This window comes from Myzus persicae, unplaced genomic scaffold (genome assembly GCF_001856785.1).
Source record: "Myzus persicae strain clone G006 unplaced genomic scaffold, MPER_G0061.0, whole genome shotgun sequence".
NCBI lineage: Eukaryota > Metazoa > Arthropoda > Insecta > Hemiptera > Aphididae > Myzus > Myzus persicae.
Window position 1 is genome coordinate 61,832 of NW_019104288.1, and position 2,321 is coordinate 64,152.

The 2,321-nt window shown below is 36.9% G+C and overlaps 1 protein-coding gene across 1 annotated transcript; it reads right to left on the reverse strand.

Annotated features, from left to right (window-relative positions):
* Positions 1–969: 969 nt before the first annotated feature.
* LOC111040897 (death-associated inhibitor of apoptosis 1-like) lies at positions 970–1,341 on the reverse strand. The gene has a single exon (XM_022324962.1). The coding sequence runs from the start codon at positions 1,339–1,341 to the stop codon at positions 970–972; it is 372 nt and encodes a 123-aa protein (XP_022180654.1).
* Positions 1,342–2,321: the final 980 nt, after the last annotated feature.

Below are 2,321 nucleotides of genomic sequence, written 5' to 3' on the forward strand. Positions count from 1 at the left end.
CGGTAGCATTACTCTGGCGGATTTCAAAGCTATTGCTGACTTTATAATTCTTAATAGGTGTCCACAGTGTTAAGAAAGGAACGAACTTAACTATAAACTCGTGTAAATATGATTCATCATAATATTCATTAATGCTTATATTTTCAATATTTTTAGCGCAATTTAAGACTTCAGATTTAACCTGTTCTTTGATTGACCGAAATCTACAGAACATCATGGAATTGCTCGTGTTGGATTCGCATAGAAATTTATTTATTTCCTCTGAGTGTACCTCACCTTCGTTGTTCAGTTCATTTGGCAATTGGTATTTATCATTGCACTTGGCTCTCATTGCACTAATGGCATTTCTCGTGTGTCCTGCACCATAAGGTGACAACAGTATTACTGAAAATATTTTGAACCATTGTTCAACATCTGTCAAACTGGTTGTGTTAAAAAGTATAGATATCCAATCAATATCATCATTTCTTCTCGTTTTTTCTACAGTCAAACCATGGTTTTTCTCAGTTTGAAAATATGTGTAGACATGGTTAACTATAATTTTTGTGTAACGATTTGCATATATATTTATGATGGTGACATTAGATTCGTCGTGGTTTTCAACCAATACTCTGTAACACCAGTTAAGGTAGTCGAATATGGAAGTAAAACCATTCCATCCTATACACAAGGCATTCATTTTTGCATAACTGAAATCTGTCACTATATTTGTGAATACTGGCCAAGTCAGTTTGTGTTTCAAAACGAATGCTTTAAAAGCGTTCAGCCATTATGAAATCGCAACAATGTCGTGGGCTGAACTAATCATTTCAACAACCTAACACGTGACGCTTGAGTTTCTATTTAATGGGACATTAACAACTAGAACATATTACAGAACCCTTTTGCTGTTCTAGTCAATTTTCCTGACCACTGTACCAGTTGCATAAAAATACCCAGTTACTGGTTGTTGTTTTTTAATCAGATTTTTTAGTACGCCCAACTGTTTGTTACTATAACAGTGAACCGACGGTATGCCGACATAAATTGCATGCCTTTATATAATACTACGAATACGCATTTAGGGTTGTGCAAGGCGTGTTGCTTCCACACTTCGTCATTTTCCTCCCATTTTCCCAATAATAAGCCGCAGTAGAAACATTGAACCAAGTCATCTGACCCAGTATAAGTGAAACCGCATTCAGCCAGTGAATATTTATCTTGGCACGGTCGTGATGGGTGTGAATCGAATGTTTTCAGTCTCGATAAAAAGTTTCTATACTGGGGATATTTAGGATTACAGTTTTCCTGCACTGAACGCACTAGTGATTGACAATCGACGGAACATTTTAATAAATTCATTGTAAAGTGCCGTATAATAATAATAAATCGTAGATAATACGTTCTAAACATGAACGCAAATAAGACACTTCTAGCCAGTGTAACGGCCTGTGAGTAACTGACGATAGTTGGGTAACTCGAATAGTGATATGTAAAATACAACGTTGAGTTATTTCCTACTATCATACCGCCCACGCACATGTGTTGTATAGTTGCCACCGAAGTCAGCAATATCATTATTAACACATGGGCCAAGATGCGTATATTGTGACCCCAAAATATATATATGTGTAATGTGTATAACACACTGACCATGTAGTATGAAATACCCCCTCTTCTAGCGCTATAGTTAATCTTACGGCGAGCGATTATTTCTATACAAAAATCGAAATGACCTACACTACGACGAATACAGATCAGTCGGCCTACATAGTTCAAACACGATCCACGTTCTGGCGTATATTCGTCTTCAAGTCTACATTTTATTATTTTAAAGCACTGTGCGTATTATATCCTCAAAAATGTTTAACTGTGTGAAATGCGATAAACTATTCGTTCGTAAGGGCGATCTTAACAGGCACGCTAAGACCCACGGCAAATCAGACAATTCATGTGCGATATGCCTCAAGACATTTACTCAAAGATACAATCTCCATATCCACGTTCAAAATTGTCACAGTAAGTACATTGAATATCCGCTTTAACTCTAGTTATTAATTAAATCATTTTTTTAAATGGAGTTTGCTAAAAATACCCCAAAATTCCTCAATGCTGTGCAAACAGGAGGCGGTGCAATGGTTGAATACTTATTCCACTCTTACAAATAATGATAATAATAATTATAACGGGAATATCTTAATATTAATAATATATGTTAGGTCGCGCATCGGTCATAAGCTGGGCACCTTCCTCCACTACACTGCACGCCCAACCAGATGTTCCATTTCCGGCGTCCGTCTCAACCTAATCTCCCGTACAGGTTCAACCCAACGCAAGATCCC